We start from the raw sequence: 16198 nt of genomic DNA on the forward strand, positions 1-16198 counted from the left end.
AATGTGTCTTTTTAACATTCAGTGTTTCTACAGTAGTTTTCCTGAAGGAGAAAGCCTCCAATTCTATATCAACGATTATAAAACAAAAACACTATAGTAAATACTACAGTAATGTCCGAAAAACACTACAGTGAATACTACAGTATACTACACTCCGCAAAAACACTACAGTAAATACTACAGTATTGTACAGTCCGCAAAAACACTACAGTAAATACTACAGTATCATCAGAAACACTACATTAATTACTATAGTATATACTACAGTTTTATTTTACTACAGTATTTATACTATAGTTAAGTGTAAATACTACATTATACTACAGTAAAGGCCGCAAAAACAATACAGTGAATACTGTAGTATTTATACCATAGTGTACAGTATTATAGTATTTTTTATGTGGGTAATACAGAGCAAATTTACTGTCAGAACTGCATATTCGGCAGCCTTTTATTGAATCTTCCCCGTAAATTGGTTGTTAAGAGTACCCAGAGGGATGATCACTGCAAGGGAGACTGGCAGAAAAAGGTGCTTCCACATTGCAGTGATATGTAAATGCATCACCAAAGAGAGAGCAACAGGTTAGCACAGGATGGAATGTTGACCTTTGATGTAGCCAACTCCGCCGTCATCCTCCAGAAATGTACATTCATAGTCAGTTAATCTGAGTTGATCAGTTTAGAAACTGTGTGTGTGTGTTTACACTATGAGTGTGAGTGCTATTATAGGTCATCAACAGCTCATCACAGTATATTACATTATAGCCACATTTCCCTAATCAATAATGATGTAATTGGCCATTGTTATTTTCTCCACATACTGAATATTTCCGAAGCTATTGCTTTTGTGTTGGAGTCCGACGTTTGTAAAGATCACTATGCTTCAGCGAGGGTACTACTTTGTATTCCGTTCTCTCTTTAGCCTCTCAAGGGAATGTCACGCCAGACACCACACAAACCCAGAAGAATCCATGCAAGTCTAAAACCTTGGTACCATGCCAGCACTCTGCTAGGATATTGGCTGTAGTTATACAAGCATTGTATTCGAGAGAGGGAGAGAGAGAGAGTGCAACATCTGATGTTCATTGATGTTCATTTGGTTAATTGGAGAGGATTCAATACCATGTAGTCTAAATTCTGACTCTTGATGTATCTAATTTATTACAGTGAGGATTGATTCATTACAATATCTTGTACTGTAGGCTTGACCCTAATTTATGTGCTCTCTGTCACCTTCGGCCGTATGGCAAATGGCCCAAGACGATGCCTAAGGGTCAGTACGCCCTTCCCCCGTCAAGAGGCCAAAATATACAGTATCTCTCTCTCTACAGTATCCAGATGACTGACTAATGAATGTGTGATAGATACCAAACATGGATACTATAATATTATTCTAACTGAAACTTGTTCACTGAGGATAACTCTTGATGCCATACATATGGTAACTTGTATCTGTACAGATTGAACTCTGACGACACTGTATACAAGGATCTAATTTGTCATCTCAGAAATGCTGTCTTATCTCTGTTGTACCCAGCCCACCCCCTCAGGTCATCACACATAGATGTGACCCCCTTCCTAGAGGATGTTGGCTGGTTCAATATGATATGGATATCTTAGTTTTGTTACCTTTAAATACACTTGCATTTAGAATCCATTATCAGAGCTTTCTTTACCTTTCTATTACTGTCTCTTCCACATTGCTAAACCATCTTTATGGAGTCAGATATTCATTTTAATAAACTTTGTCATAATTGCATAGTCATATTATGGGTCGTATGTGAGGTACAAATATTATACATCTCAAATATTACCCCAATACAGTACTATTTCTATGCTATTTCTGAATTTTCTTTAAAGCTAACAAACTGGGAGTACATGGGTCACATGTGTGGGTGAGTTAGTGCCTTTTCGGAGAGACATTTCTGGCTTCCTCTCATCAGAAGATGACTGCTGCGTAGCTAACAAAAGTCTGGGTAGCCATTTGATTAGATGTTCAGGAGTCTTATGGCTTGGGGGTAGAAGCTGTTTAGAAGCCTCTTGGACCTAGACTTGGTGCTCCTGTACCGCTTGCCGTGCGGTAGCAGAGAGAACAGTCTATGACTAGGGTGGCTGGAGTCTTTGACTATTTTTAGGGCCTTCCTCTGACACTGCCTGGTATAGAGGTCCTGGATGGCAGGAAGCTTGGCCCCAATGATGTACTGGGCCGTACGCACTACCCTCTGTAGTGCCTTGCGGTCGGAGGCCAAGCAGTTGCCATACCAGGCAGTGATGCAACCAGTCAGGATGCTCTCGATGGTGCAGCTGTAGAACCTTTTTGAGGATCTGAGGACCCATGCCAAATCTTTTCAATCTCCTTAGGGGGAATAGGTTTTGTCGTGCCCTCTTCACAACTGTCTTGGTGTGCTTGGACCATGTTAGTTTGTTGGTGATGTGGACACCAAGGAACTTGAAGCTCTCAACCTGCTCCACTACAGCCCCGTCGATGAGAATGGGGGCGTGCTCGGTCCTCTTCTTTTTTCTGTAGTCCACAATCATCTCCTTTGTCTTGATCACATTGAGGGAGAAGTAGTTGTCCTGGCACCACACGGCCAGGTCTCTGAACTCCTCCCTATAGGCTGTCTCATTGTCGGCAAACTTAATAATAATATGCCATTTAGCAGACGCTTTTATCCAAAGCGACTTACAGTCATGCGTGCATAATTTTCTTTCTTTTTTATGGGTGGTCCCGGGGATCGAACCCACTACCTTGGCGTTACAAGCGCCGTGCTCTACCAGCTGAGCTACAGAGGACCAAAGGTGTTGGAGTCGTGCCTGGCCATGCAGTCATGAGTGAACAGGGAGTACAGGAGGGGACTGAGCACGCACCCCTGAGGGGCCTCCGTGTTCAGGATCAGCGTGGCGAATGTGTTGTTACCTGCCCTTACCACCTGGGGGCGGCCCGTTTGGAAGTCCAGGATCCAGTTGCAGAGGGAGGTGTTTAGTCCCAGGGTTCTTAGCTTAGTGATGAGCTTTAAGGGCACTATGGTGTTGAATGCTGAGCTGTAGTCAATGAATACCATTCTCACATAGGTGTTCCTTTTGTCCAGGTGTGAAATGGCAGTGTGGAGCGCAATAAAGATTGCATCATCTGTGGATCTGTTGGGGCGGTATGCAAATTGGATTGGGTCTAGGGTTTCTGGGATAATGGTGTTGATGTGAGCCATCACCAGCCTTTCAAAGCACTTCATGGCTACAGACATGAGTGCTACGGGTCGGTAGTCATTTAGGCAGGTTACCTTAGTGTTCTTGGGCACAGGGACTACCGTGGTCTGCTTGAAACATGTTGGTATTACAGACTCAGACAGGGAGAGGTTGAAAATGTCAGTGAAGACACTTGCCAGTTGGTCAGCGCATGCTCAGAGTACACATCCTGGTAATCCATCTGGCCCTGCGGCCTTGTGAATGTTGACCTGTTTAAAGGTCTTACTCACATCGGCTACGAAGAGCATGATCACACAGTCGTCCGGAACAGCTGATGCTCTCATGCGTGTTTCAGTGTTACTAGCCTCGAAGCGAGCATAGAAGTAATTTAGCTCGTCTGGTAGGCTCGTGTCACTGGGCAGCTCGCGGCTGAGCTTCCCTTTGTAGTCTGTAATAGTTTGCAAGCCCTGCCACATCCTACGAGTGTCGGAGTCAGGCATAGCGGGATTTCTCATAAGCCTCCGGGTTAGAGTCCCTCTCCTTGAAATTGGCAGCTCAACCCTTTAGCTCAGTGCGGATGTTGCCTGTAATCCATGGCTTCTGGTTGGGGTATGTACGTACAGTCGCTTTGGGGACGACTTCATCGATGCACTTATTGATGAAGCCAGTTACTGATGTGGTGTACTCCTCAATGCCATCGGAAGAATCCCAGAACATATTCCAGTCTGTGCTAGCAAAACAGTCCTGTAGCTTAGCATCTGCTTCATCTGACCACTTTTTTAATGACCGAGTCACTTGTGCTTCCTGCTTTAGTTTTTGCTTGTAGGCAGGAATCAGGAGGATAGAGTTATGGTCAGATTTGCCAAATGGAGGGTGAGGGAGAGCTTTGTATGCATCTCTGTGTGTGGAGTAAAGGTGGTCTGGAGTTTTTTTCCCTCTGATTGCACATTTAACATGCTGATAGAAATGAGGTATAAACTAATGTAAGTTTCCCTGCATTAAAGTCCCCGGCCACTAGGAGCGCCGCCTCTGGATGAGCGTTTTCCTGTTTGCTAATGGCCGTATAAAGCTCATTGAGTGCGGTCTTAGTGCCAGCATCGGTTTCTGGTGGTAAATAGACAGCTATGAAGAATATAGATGAAAAGTCTCTTGGTAGATAGTGTGGTCAGCAGCTTATCATGAGATATCGGGCACCAGATATCAGGCACCAGCTGTTGTTTACAAATATACATAGACCGCCATCCCTTGTCTTACCAGAGGCTGCTGTTCTATTCTGCCGAGACAGTGTTTAACCCGCCAGCTGTATGTTAATCATGTCGTCGTTCAGCCACGACTCTGTGAAACATAAGATATTACAGTTTTTAATGTCCCGTTGGTAGAATATACGTGCTTGTAGTTCGTCCACTTTATTATGAAGCGATTGTACGTTGACCAATTGTACCGATGGCAAAGGCAGATTAGCCACTTGTCACCGGCTCCTTACCAGGCACCCCGATCTCCTTCTGCGACAGCTCTGTCTCTTTCTACTGCAAATTATGGGGATGAGGGCCCTGTCGGGATGAGGGCCCTGTCGCTGTTCTGAAGTCCATAAGCTATTTTCGGTCATAAGAGACGGTAGCAGCAACATTATGTACAAAATAAGTTACAAACACTGCGAAAAAACTAACAAAATACCACGGTTGGTTAAGAGCCCATAAAACGGCAGCAATCCCCTCCGGCGCCATGGGCATTAATATGGAGTTGGTCCCCCATTTGCTGCTATAACAGCCTCTACTTTTCTGGGAAGGCTTTCCACTAGATGTTGGAACATTGCTGCGGGGACTTGCTTCCATTCAGCCACAAGAGCATTAGTGAGGTCGGGCACTGATGTTTGGCAATTAGGCCTGGCTCGCAGTCGCCGTTCCAATTCATCCCAAAGGTGTTCGATGGGGTTGAGGTCAGGGCTCTATGCAGGCCAGTGAAGTTCTTCCACACCAATCTCGACAAACCATTTCTGTATGGACCTGGCTTTGAAAGGCAGAAATTTGACGAACTGACTTGTTGGAAAGGTGGCCTCCTATGACGATGCCACGATGAAAGTCACAGAGCTCTTCAGTAATACCATTCTACTGCCAATGTTTGTCTATGGAGATTGCATGGCTGTGTGCTCGATTGTATACACCTGTCAGCTACGGGTGTGGCTGAAATAGCCGAATGAACTAATTTGAAGGGGTGTCCACATAATTTTTTTATGTATAGTGTATGTCATGTCAACTCCATAGGTCGAGTTGAGATCAAGTTGAGTTGATATTATAAAAGTTAATGTTAGTTGCAATGGTACTAGACATATTTTTTTATTGAGGCAGTCAAGATTTTTAACAGTCTGTGCTTCCCAGAGACTGGTTTGATTTCGCTTTACTTCATCTGCTCCCTCATCCATCTCCACCTTTCCTAAATAAAATATCAATACAAAAAGATTTTGGATTTTTTTGAATGATTTTACAGTCCATCTTTTGTCAAATATCTCACACATGGCCTATTACTTTTACTGCTTTGCCGGAGCCATTGGGAAGAAACCGAATCCTCCCTTTGCAGCCAGTTGGCATTGCGTTTCACACTGAAATTGATTTTCTTGTTCTCTCCAGATGTATTTTCAAACAGGGTAGGCCCCTTGTAAGAATCCTATGATTGCCAATCACCTCAGAGATTGGATTGCACACCTCTTTTATTTAGCTAACATGGCGGTAATGGAGCGTTACAATGGAAGCCTCCAGTGTGCAGTATGGGTCTAACTTGGCTTCCAGTCAGGCAATAATCCAACAAATAGCAGAAAGTGTGAAGAACTGAGAGTTCATATTTGTGCCTTTGTGCTTCTTCCCATGCGAGTGTTACTCAGGGTTTTGTGTGAATTGGGAGTTATGAGGGATTTGCGTCAAAACTCGAGTTAGGATTTGTCCCAAAGTCAATACCAAGGTATTATGTCAAATTTGAAAGTACAACTACAGTCTTCGTCCTTGACATTTGAGTCTAATCAACAGTTGAGTCCAGTGTGGCATATCATGCTATTTGCGTACATGATGTGAAAATGGCAAGGTTCAAGTGAAACCCTTTTTAAATGTTCAATTTCAATTCAATTGAACTGAACACCTGTGAATCCTAAGTATACTGCATTTGATGAGGCTGCCATTTTCTATTGTTTTAGTGGTCAACTCTTTGATTTTACTCTATATTTGAGGCAATCCCATTAGACATTGACACTGCTGGTTGTGCCTTATTGAACAAACTGTTGGAAGCAAAACAAATATTATACAGGGCTCAAAACTGCGACTAAAACACTTGCATTTGCGACCCTTTGTCTTGGCAGTGTGACACCAATTATTTATTGGTCGCTGGGGTGACCTTTGCAATTCAGTCATCATGCGCTGTTTGAATAAACATTTCTAAAGGCTTTCCCAAAAAACCTTCCCAATTAAATGTTGACTGCAAAGTAGGCCTACCTGGCAGAATGATATCATAATGGTTTGTGTCAATCACGGGCCATTTATTTAGCAAACTCTGTCATAACATGTTTCCTACACTGTACGTTATACAGTACAAAAACATCCACTAGCCAAACACAACAGTCTCTAGCTAGGCAATCTTTTTGTATTATTATTATTCCCAGACTTCATAAGTGTTCTCCTGATGTGGTTTAAGCATTGTTGTGGGCATAGAACATCCAACTTTAGATATTTTTCTATAAAGAAGTGTAATTTTGAGAGTGAAAACCTGAATAAACTAGGAAAAATTAAACCAGGAAAATACCGGAATTTACCAAAAGATAAAACAGATTTTATAGGGACCTACAACTGTAAAGTGACTGTTCAAAATCGCTAACAATAACACCCTTTTTGAAATTGCGCATAGGATACATTTTTTCTCTCCAAACAATCAATGTAAATATGATATTGTCAAGTTGAAATGTAATTATTTGTGTATGGAGGGTAGGTCATTATAGGCTATAGGCTACTTGCTCAGCCCGCAAATTAAAGATAACATTTAAATTATGTGCACATCATCCGCTTTCCCGGGCCAGTATTCTTTTCATTCGAGCCAGTAGCTTTCAGTTGACACTGGCCTGGTGTGCAACTGGCAAATTTAACTGAATGTCAAGCCCTGCAAGGCAATGCTAATTTAAAAGATGGCTAGTCATTATTAGCCTGGTTCTGTATGGAATGCAGGTACATTAAGGGACACAGGTCAGGTCATTATCACTGCGCAGCTGCGAAAAATTGGTGCGATCAAATCAAGTTAGTCTAGAGCCCTGCTTATAGTTAAACCCCATTCATCTTTACTTGATAGATCTGTATCTACTGTATTCTATTGACCTAACATTGACATAACCAGGTCTGCAATGAATAAACAATGTCCTTTGGTTGACTTGTCCTTACAGGTTCCCGTTAGCTTGGGGGATACATAAAAGGGGAATCTGCACACTGCGTGTTCTGGTATAGCATTTCTGATTCTTTTGACAAATTATTAATTTGTGGGGATGGTGCTTGAAGTGGAAATGGGGATTTTCACTGCAAAGGATTGTAAACACAGGTGGACTTTTCAGAAGGGGAGGCTGGTGATTGGTGGATGTTTTGCTGTTTCCAGCCACTTCCCCCAGTTCAGAGTTGAACACCTTCCAATCAATCAAGTAGCTGCACACAAGATTTGGTTCTGGGTGCAAAAAGTTTGCATTGTGTATGACTCAGAACACATAACCACTTAAGAGTCAATAAAGACTAGCAAATTACTCACTCTCTGTTTGGGCTGCCATTGAAATGCTGTTATGATGTTGCGCTTCAGAACTTATCAGAGGTGTCGACGCAGCCTAATGGCAACACAAAAGGCCCATGAATGATTTAGTGTCTGGAAACTGGGGGAAAGTGCTGAGCATTAGATAATTAGGCAGGAGGAAACTCTCAAAGGCATCCCTTTGTGAGGACTCCATTTTGGATCAGAGCTGTCTAAAGTGCACTGCTCAAGTGTCATAAAAGGCAAGTCAACAACATACTGAAAACTGCAAACTGAAGTTCCCACATCACAGTTAACAGCCGTTTTTGTGACTTTTGTCGATTATTACTTCTACAAAGTCTTGTGAAGGCAACATTTATTCATTAGCAGGCTCAGTGTGTACACTACTGTAAGTCGCTATCCTTGTTAACTTAGCACGTTAGCTTAGCACGTGTTTTCAAGTCCTGTTTCACAACCCTCAAAGTTAGCTTTTGTCATGCGTGCAGCCTGTTTGCCTGCGAGCAGACCACTCTCTCCGAAAAAAGTACTTTAAAGTGTGTTAAGATATTTAGTATAAATAAAACATATCTAGCTACCATACCATAAAACACAACACAGAAGCACATCAATCAGCTACGTTTATTGTTGTCAGGGAAAAAATACAGAAAATGTTAGAGGTACAGACCTGATGCGGCACTTTTTAATTGTCTGAAAAGTTATCAATTGTCGCTATTGACATGTTACTGTAGCTGCGTTCTATGTCTGTAAAGGGTTGCGGTAGATATAACTTCATTGCCCAGCCCTAGTGGTCATACATAGGTAATAGGACCATTATTCTGCATTGTAAATTGTAATTGACATATACAAAATGGCTGTTTTTAAACGTTAAGCAAAATTGTCAATTTGTCACATCCCTCGTTTTAACCATTCCATCAAGTCTCAAAACCAAATTTAAGTGGATTAGGCTAAGTGGGTGAGAAAAACAACTACTTTGAAATTGAATTAAACCATGCTCTTTTGTAGTGCACAGGCATTGTGGGTTTTATGGCATCTGCCCCATACATAGCTTAGCATATAAAGCTACACTTACACTTCCCAGCCCTGCAGCACTGAACAGTTAGCTTAGCATAAGAGACAATTTATGCATGATCCTAAAATGTGGTCGGAGGCACTGTATGGATGGTGTGAAGCAATTGCAGAGCCTCCAGAGGCTAAATTGAGCTTCGAACCGCATCGCCGTGCGCCTCTCAAATGAATACTTTCCGAATGCACTGTATATATGAATAGGGTTGACTACACCTCCAGGATTATAAGCCAGGACCTAGTTACCTTGGAGGTACTGGGCAGGAACTAGTTGATCAGTTGAATCAGGTGTGTTAATGCTGTGCTAGAATGAACAAGTGCACCTCCTGTAGGGGTTCCCCTGGTAATTGATAGAGAAACACTGGGGGCTACCTTAGCAACACTTCCTGACTGAAGGTAGTTAGAACTGTACACAGTGCCTGCGTCCCAAATGGCACCCTATTCGCTTTGTAGAGCCCTGGCCAAAAGTAGTGCACTACATAGGAAATAGGTTGCCATTAGGGGCTCAGACACTTACCTGATTGATGGCTCTGTTTGGCACACAGCCTGTACTCTATAGACCATATCCTGTTAGCAGGCATCCGGGAGTGACAACTTCTAACCCCTCACTGAGCCATCAGTCAGCATTAGCCTAGATCCAAACTGAATTGTAGTGTTTCACTTTACAATTTCAACAAAAGAAGAGAGAAGTGAAATGGACCAATCCAGTTGGGATCCAGGCTAAGTTTCAAATCAGCATACCTACAGGCCTGAATAATTAATATCTACAAATGTGTTATAGAATTTCCAAATAAAGTGGTTTTCTAAGGAAATGTTTATAAGAGTATCCTCTCTGTGTGTATCTCAGTTGTGTATATCATTTGAAAATGTGCTCGAGTTCTCTAAAGAGGACAGTCAGTTAATGAGATGATAAAGTCTGTTTACAATTGTTTAAAACATTTTAGATAAAATTTACATTTTGTTGTCAAATGGGGTGTGAATTTTGTTTGTTTATTTAGGGGATATGTAAAGCAGAGATCTCTTGGTATTCTTGGAGGACTATAACCCACACATTAGAAAGGATTTAAGTCCCCCTAGTGGCATGACTTTGTGATTACAATATGGCAAAAAGGTTGGATGAAATACTGTCTCAAACTGAGTTCACTGATGACAATTATTGTTAATAAAAATACAATTCCATTTACTAATGAAGCATACTTTCTTATTACAGCACATGGGCTACCTTTGGTGTCAAATGGCTGGCCATACAATCTCGTGAATCTGTTGTGAACTGTTCTAGTTTTCTCTCTTTACAGATTTTTGATTGTGCTGGGATGTTTGATATTGGCCATACTAACAACTTTCAAAGAACACGAAATGGCCTCCGGCCATTGGCTTGTTATATTGGTAAGTTTGAAGATTTTTCTTGTAAATAAATGCACAAAAGTCCAATATTGAAATACATACATCATAAATACATCACATTTTAATATTGGGTCCAATTGCAACAATAATAAATACAAATGTGCTAATGCATAATAATAGCACAATTTGATGTGAAATCTTTCCTAAATGTATTCTATTTGTCTTGTTTGACTTTCTCAGGAAACATCCACCATATTTGTCTTCGGAACAGAGTTTGGGCTGAGAATATGGTCGGCAGGCTGTTGCTCCAGATACAAAGGATGGAGGGGGCGGCTCAAATTCGCCCGCAAGCCATTATGTATTTTAGGTAGGATGGAGGAAGAACAGAATCGTTTTGGTTGTACCAGTACACAGCCATATTAAGAGCACAGCAGTCTCTTCATCCAAAGAAACATAGATTTAGCATGTGTTTCATTTGTAGTCTTTGATTATTTGCAGTGCAGATAATTATAATTACTATTTACTACTATTACTATTATTTATTATTCATTATTAGTCAGGGCCATATCTGAAAAGTTAAGTACAAAATGCATATACACTCAATCAAATTTAAAATACTGTTACAAAATCCCATAAAGGCCCCCACAGACTGTACAATTTTAGCCCTCTTATGCCACGATATTGCCATCCCAGACAACATTTCCTCGTGGGCATATTCTTAGGTCGTAAATGATTGTCGGACATCTTGGCTCGTTCAGTGTGACAGGGTCTAGGTCTGCCAAATAAGTACATGACACATCTGAAATCAGGCTACCTAATGGGATTTTGATACATGCACAAAATCGCCAATCAAAATAAATGCTCTACCACAGCGACCATGTTATTTTTGGTAAGCCTATTTGATTCTGAGTTCGACATATAAAGTTTGTATTTGAAAACTATTTCTAAGATGCATGCTTTAAGTTTTTCCGAACTCACTTCAAATACTGTAAGTATAGAGGGAGGCTTGCGCTGCTGGTGCTGGCACATACGCATATCAAATATCCCGCTGAAGTTAACGTAGCCTCTCAAGCCAACTGCAGAATGTGACGACAGAACTGAAGCAAATTGTACAATCTGGCCAGGTTGATATCAAGACTTTAATTTGGTCACACTGCACAGTGTGACATGTTATAATCGTAAAAGACTGAATCCGACGTACAGTGGACGAAACCCTTTAGCTAATTACTAAAATATACTACTAAACAGCCATGTCTTTAAATAGTAAATACAGATATTCCCTGTCAAAGGAGGACTAACCCAGAGCAACCTGTTGGCACTACATCCAGAGTTGTGTTCATTAGGCACCAAAAAGGAAATGGACTGGAACAGGGACTACCTGGCTGGGACTACCTGGACTTGTCCAATAAGAAATGCTCAAATGCAAAAGGTTTTACAACATTTTCCGCTGTTGCGTGCCCTAACGAACACGACCCATGACTTTTCAAAACACAATCGTCCTCTCACACAGCATTCTTTATATCTGGCTGATATTGTAGACTTATCAGCTAAATATACAACTATGGGCTGGTTTTCCGGACACAGATTAAGTCTAGTCCTAGACTAAAAAGCATGTTCAATAGAGATTCTCCACTAGGCTTAATCTGTCTGGGAAACCGTCCCTAGGTTATACAAATTGATCATTGGTTTATGAATTTAATCTCATTTTTGATGTTTTGTCTTTTCAATTTCTATCTGGTAGACATTTTTGTGCTGATTGCCTCTGTTCCGGTGGTTGCTGTGCGTAACCAAGGCAATGTGCTTGCCACGTCCCTGCGCAGTCTTCGCTTCCTGCAGATTCTGCGCATGCTCCGCATGGACCGCCGTGGAGGCACCTGGAAACTACTGGGCTCCGCCATCTACGCACACAGTAAGGTATGGTGTCCATAAACACTTACTGCATCTACGCACACAGCAGGGTTTCCTTTAGGAAAATGTGGCACCGGACAGTTGACCGGCAACATTTTAATTTACGGGACATTTGAGAAATTTACCGGACCCATATGCATTGGGTGCGTAACCTGATTAGGTCGTCTGCCCACGGTGCTCAGAATGACAGAAATCACATTACGAATATGGTAATTCATATTAACAGAACATGCAAGTCCAGGATGCAACAATGTGCGGTCCTTCTTTTCGAATTCTGATGTGCATTTTGAACATGTTAGAATAACTGTCCACATTGACTTATCCTCAGCTAGCAAGATGAGTAACGAACAGCAAAATCACTAAACTATTTATATCTACTATAGTAGAAAAGTTTAGGCTGCCTATTCTATTGGTCAGCTTGTCGAGAAAGAAATGGCCTATTCCAAACAGACTCTGGCACAGTTGAGGGACGATCACACATTCATAGAACCGGTAGGCCTAGACTACATCATTTGATTTTGTTTTAAGCATTGAGTCTGATGCAACAGATCAGAACGTTTAGCTTAAAATGTTGATAAACTATTATTTCATCACTTAATTAGCACAGCAATGAGCACAAGGCAGTAGACTATGAGGCAATGTTCGTTCCATAATGCAATTAACGGGAAAACACTGTTGTCAAAAGCGCGTTGCAAATGCGAGTGGTTTCATGTGACAGAGATGAAAATATCCGTTAGAAATGTAGAAAGAGAGGAGATCTAATAGACTACTTTGAAGCAAGGTAAGACGTGCCTCATATGTATTAAAACGTTCCGGTTTCAAACAATTAAGTATACGTTTTCAAAATACTCCATCTACACACAGTAAGGTACAGTGTCCTTATACTCCCATCTACACACACTGTAAGGTACAGTGTCCTTATACTCCAACTACACACAATAAGGTACAGTGTCCCTATACTCCATCTACACACACAGTAAGGTACAGTGTCCTTATACTCAATCTACACACACAGAAAGGTACAGTGTCCTTATACTCCATCTACACACAGTAAGGTACATTGTCCTTATACTCCATCTACACACAGTAAGGTACAGTGTACTTATACTCCATCTACACACAGTAAGGTACAGTGTCCTTATACTCCATCTACACACAGTAAGGTACAGTGTACTTATACTCCATCTACACACAGTAAGGTACAGTGTCCTTATACTCCATCTACACACAGTAAGGTACTGTGTCCTTATACTCTATCTCCACACACAGTAAGGTACAGTGTCCTTATACTCCATCTACACACAGTAAGGTACAGTGTCCTGATACTCCATCTACACACAGTAAGGTACAGTGTACTTATACTCCATCTACACACAGTAAGGTACAGTGTACTTATACTCCATCTACACACAGTAAGGTACAGTGTCCTTATACTCCATCTACACACAGTAAGGTACAGTGTCCTTATACTCCATCTACACACACAGTAAGGTACAGTGTCCTTATACTCCATCTACACACACAGAAAGGTACAGTGTCCTTATACTCCATCTACACACAGTAAGGTACATTGTCCTTATACTCCATCTACACACAGTAAGGTACAGTGTACTTATACTCCATCTACACACAGTAAGGTACAGTGTCCTTATACTCCATCTACACACACAGTAAGGTACAGTGTCCTTATACTCCATCTACACACACAGTAAGGTACAGTGTCCTTATACTCCATCTACACACAGTAAGGTACAGTGTCCTTATACTCCATCTACACACAGTAAGGTACAGTGTCCTTATACTCCATCTACACACACAGTAAGGTACAGTGTCCTTATACTCCATCTACACACACAGTAAGGTACAGTGTCCTTATACTCCATCTACACACAGTAAGGTACAGTGTACTTATACTCCATCTACACACAGTAAGGTACAGTGTCCTTATACTCCATCTACACACACAGTAAGGTACAGTGTCCTTATACTCCATCTACACACAGTAAGGTACAGTGTCCTTATACTCCATCTACACACAGTAAGGTACAGTGTACTTATACTCCATCTACACACAGTAAGGTACAGTGTCCTTATACTCCATCTACACACACTGTAAGGTACATTGTCCTCATACTCCATCTACACACACTGTAAGGTACAGTGTCCTTATACTCCAACTACACACAGTAAGGTACAGTGTCCTTATACTCCATCTACACACACAGAAAGGTACAGTGTCCTTATACTCCATCTACACACAGTAAGGTACATTGTCCTTATACTCCATCTACACACAGTAAGGTACAGTGTACTTATACTCCATCTACACACAGTAAGGTACAGTGTCCTCATACTCCATCTATATACACAGTAAGGTACACTGTCCTTATACTCCATCTATATACACAGTAAGGTACAGTGTCCTTATACTCCATCTACACACAGTAAGATACAGTGTCTGTATACTCCATCTACACACAGTAAGGTACAGTGTACTTATACTCCATCTACACACAGTAAGGTACAGTGTCCTCATACTCCATCTATATACACAGTAAGGTACAGTGTCCTTATACTCCATCTACACACAGTAAGGTACAGTGTCCTTATACTCCATCTACACACAGTAAGGTACAGTGTCCTTATACTCCATCTACACACAGTAAGGTACAGTGTCCTTATACTCCATCTCACACACAGTAAGGTACAGTGTACTTATACTCCATCTACACACAGTAAGGTACAGTGTCCTTATACTCCATCTACACACAGTAAGGTACAGTGTACTTATACTCCATCTACACACAGTAAGGTACAGTGTCCTTATACTCCATCTCACACACAGTAAGGTACAGTGTCCTTATACTCCATCTACACACAGTAAGGTACAGTGTCCTTATACTCCATCTACACACAGTAAGGTACAGTGTCCTTATACTCCATCTACACACAGTAAGGTACAGTGTCCTTATACTCCATCTACACACACAGTAAGGTACAGTGTCCTTATACTCCATCTACACACACAGTAAGGTACAGTGTCCTTATACTCCATCTACACACAGTAAGGTACAGTGTCCTTATACTCCATCTACACACAGTAAGGTACAGTGTCCTTATACTCCATCTCACACACAGTAAGGTACAGTGTCCTTATACTCCATCTACACACAGTAAGGTACAGTGTCCTGATACTCCATCTACACACAGTAAGGTACAGTGTCCTTATACTCCATCTACACACACAGTAAGGTACAGTGTCCTTATACTCCATCTACACACAGTAAGGTACAGTGTCCTTATACTCCATCTACACACAGTAAGGTACAGTGTCCTTATACTCCATCTACACACAGTAAGGTACAGTGTCCTTATACTCCATCTCACACACAGTAAGGTACAGTGTCCTTATACTCCATCTACACACAGTAAGGTACAGTGTCCTTATACTCCATCTACACACAGTAAGGTACAGTGTCCTTATACTCCATCTACACACAGTAAGGTACAGTGTCCTTATACTCCATCTACACACAGTAAGGTACAGTGTCCTTATACTCCATCTACACACAGTAAGGTACAGTGTCCTTATACTCCATCTACACACAGTAAGGTACAGTGTCCTTATACTCCATCTACACACAGTAAGGTACAGTGTCCTTATACTCCATCTACACACACAGTAAGGTACAGTGTCCTTATACTCCATCTACACACAGTAAGGTACAGTGTCCTTATACTCCATCTACACACAGTAAGGTACAGTGTCCTTATACTCCATCTACACACAGTAAGGTACAGTGTCCTTATACTCCATCTACACACAGTAAGGTACAGTGTCCTTATACTCCATCTACACACAGTAAGGTACAGTGTCCTTATACTCCATCTACACACAGTAAGGTACAGTGTCCTTATACTCCATCTACACACAGTAAGG

At 41.5% G+C, this 16198-nt stretch overlaps 1 protein-coding gene across 1 annotated transcript in view; it reads left to right on the top strand.

Moving 5' to 3' along the window:
- kcnq3 (potassium voltage-gated channel, KQT-like subfamily, member 3) overlaps nt 1-16198 on the top strand; it is a 186556-nt gene that overhangs the window by 96730 nt on the left and 73628 nt on the right. The window contains exons 3-5 of the mRNA XM_041841454.2: nt 10302-10392; nt 10591-10717; nt 12092-12264. Coding sequence (XP_041697388.1) covers nt 10302-10392; nt 10591-10717; nt 12092-12264 — 391 coding nt within the window. The remainder of the gene's footprint in view (nt 1-10301; nt 10393-10590; nt 10718-12091; nt 12265-16198) is intronic.

This window comes from Coregonus clupeaformis, unplaced genomic scaffold (assembly GCF_020615455.1).
Source record: "Coregonus clupeaformis isolate EN_2021a unplaced genomic scaffold, ASM2061545v1 scaf0021, whole genome shotgun sequence".
Lineage (NCBI taxonomy): Eukaryota > Metazoa > Chordata > Actinopteri > Salmoniformes > Salmonidae > Coregonus > Coregonus clupeaformis.